Source organism: Daktulosphaira vitifoliae, unplaced genomic scaffold (assembly GCF_025091365.1).
Source record: "Daktulosphaira vitifoliae isolate Bord-2020 unplaced genomic scaffold, ASM2509136v1 Scaffold_1, whole genome shotgun sequence".
In the NCBI taxonomy this organism is placed as follows: domain Eukaryota; kingdom Metazoa; phylum Arthropoda; class Insecta; order Hemiptera; family Phylloxeridae; genus Daktulosphaira; species Daktulosphaira vitifoliae.
The window spans coordinates 26,417,585-26,419,954 of record NW_026099572.1 but is presented as its reverse complement, the minus strand read 5'-3'; the positions used below and the strand labels follow the sequence as shown (position 1 = coordinate 26,419,954).

The 2,370-nt window shown below is 23.9% G+C and overlaps 3 protein-coding genes across 4 annotated transcripts in view; 1 reads left to right on the top strand and 2 right to left on the bottom strand.

Moving 5' to 3' along the window:
- The window catches only part of LOC126910557 (X-ray repair cross-complementing protein 5-like), a gene marked incomplete at its 5' end in the record, with an annotated part of 4,372 nt that extends 3,655 nt beyond the window's left edge, over positions 1 to 717 (bottom strand). Inside the window, 3 exons of the mRNA XM_050693212.1 lie at positions 148 to 290; positions 370 to 507; positions 574 to 717. Coding sequence (XP_050549169.1) covers positions 148 to 290; positions 370 to 507; positions 574 to 717 — 425 coding nt within the window. The remainder of the gene's footprint in view (positions 1 to 147; positions 291 to 369; positions 508 to 573) is intronic.
- The window catches only part of LOC126910542 (tubulin-specific chaperone E), a 53,618-nt gene that overhangs the window by 43,703 nt on the left and 7,545 nt on the right, over positions 1 to 2,370 (top strand). The window lies entirely within an intron of this gene.
- Positions 1 to 2,370, bottom strand: part of LOC126910537 (WD repeat-containing protein 47) — a 79,033-nt gene that overhangs the window by 73,323 nt on the left and 3,340 nt on the right. The gene's annotated exons all lie outside the window — the stretch shown is intronic.

Genomic DNA, 2,370 nt, shown 5'->3' with positions numbered 1-2,370 from the left:
AAAAAAAAAAAAAAAAAAAAAAAAAAAACACATCATAGTAAAACCAATACCTTCTCAGCTTCGCATCGAAGCTAAAATTTACATTACCTACATTCATCAAGTAACAACAGAAAACATGATCACAATTAAACAAAAATTTATTATTACCCTTCATTTTTTTCTAAATCCATTGATTTTATTAAATTAAAAATAACATCCTTTTGTTTTTCATTAGGTTTATAATTTTCAAATGAAGGCAACAGTTGTTTTCGTAAATCTTGAGCATAAGGTAAACTTGCAAACATAAAAACCTAAAACATGACATGCAATAAAATTATTTAAAAAAAGAATTATATAACAAAATAAAATTAATTCATAGAAATAATTTACATTTTGGTCATTGTTATTTACTGGATACATGATTCCAACGCTAGGTAAACTATTTAACATATAAACTTTCCTTACAATCATAACAATTTTTTTCTGAGACATCACATTGAATAATGCTTCAAATGCAAGAGTACTCTCCTACACCAAATAATTTCTTTCAATTAATTTCAAATAATTTTTCACAAATCATTTAAAATAAATTACTTCATCAGCTGGTTTAAAAATGTAAGATCCCCCATTCATCCAACATGAACGATGTATTTTATGTAAATCAGTAAAACCCAAAACTTGTAAACTTTTAGAACCTGATTTATAACTATAGGTTTCTTTATTAATATCTGAAAATAAATGAAAAAATTAATAGTATTATCATACCATAATTTTCATGTGATCTGTGAGATTTCAACCTCATAAAAATATTTGTAGCCACCACAAATTAATTCAATTCTCAGGTAGTAAAAATTCTTTAAGTTATGCCCATAAGTATTATTGAAATAGATTTTTACTTTCTTTTAAAAATTAGGTAAACTTAACATATTCATTATCTGCCACTAGTTCTTGGCATATGATTAGTGATAGATAAATAAAAGGTATAAATCTTAGTAATCCCCAGGGAATATTACAGGAATTTTAAATAAATACTCAACATAATGGGTATTTTTAATAGTTTATTTTTATAACCTATTAATACCTAAAAATTTATGTTAAAAAAACCCAGCACAGTAGGCACGTGCGATAGTTGGGTGCAGTATAGATTTAATCTGATTGTGATTAAAATCACTAGTATGAAATTGATATTTAATAATTTAGTATTGTAATTTTTACGGAGAAATTATAAAGTAGTTATTACTTTTATGGCAAATGTATATAAAAGTTTAAGGTCTTGAAACAATATTAAAAAAACCCAACACAATGAGGTTGCGACACAGTGTAAATGTGGCATAGTTGTTTCCAGTATAGATGATATTTGACAGTGATTAAAATCACTATGATAAAAAACACTTCAATGCAAATCTGTAGATAGTGTTTCATTTAGAGAAATTGGTGGATTATTCCAAAAGCAACATCAACTCTTATTTCTTTGATTATATCCTAATTAGTAGTTATTTGATTTTAAAATATAATATATGAATAAATACTAATAATAATTATTAAATTTAGTATGAAATTAATATTCAATAATTTAATATTGTAATTTAAACGGAGAAATTATAAAAATAATAAAGAAGTTGTATTTTGCTTTATTTTTACGTGTATAAAAATTTAAAGGGCTTNGTTTTATTTTTACGTGTATAAAATTTAAAGGGCTTGATACAATAAATTTCAATAAAATCTGTTTGTTACTATAAATAAATGCACTGAACTACAAGGAACTTTCATCAGAAGCAAAAATATACCATTCTAAATCAACTTTTCGTGATGTTTTCAAATCTGCAATTAGACTTTTTCTATTACTTCTAAGTTTTAATATTATTAAAAATTAGTATTTACATATAAAAAATTCGCATCGAAGCTAAAAAATTGGCTATTTAAGCTAACTCAAATTTAAAAATTACTTTTTCGACTTTAAAAAAGTAAAAAAAATTTAATAAGTTTAATTTCTTATGTCTTATGAACTTTATNGAAATTTAATAAGTGTAATTTCTTATGTCTTATGAACTTTATTCCATGTCAATTAAATTATATAATATTCATGAAAGTCAATATATTCTCCTAATAAGATATTTTAAAATAAAATAAAATACAAAACCTAGAATTTTAATAGAAAAATAGCATATTTTTGAATACGGTAGCCATTTGCGCATAGAAGATAGGTCGTCGGGACAAANGCCATTTGCGCATAGAAAATAGGTCGTCGGGACAAATTTTTTTTTTCATTTTATAGTATATAAAATAAACTTTAATTTGATATATGTTTAAAGGACGCAGTATTTCCGGAACATTTTCAAAAATTAAGTTGAAAAAGTTAGTTTTTGTAAAAAAGTTGCTATTTTAAATCCC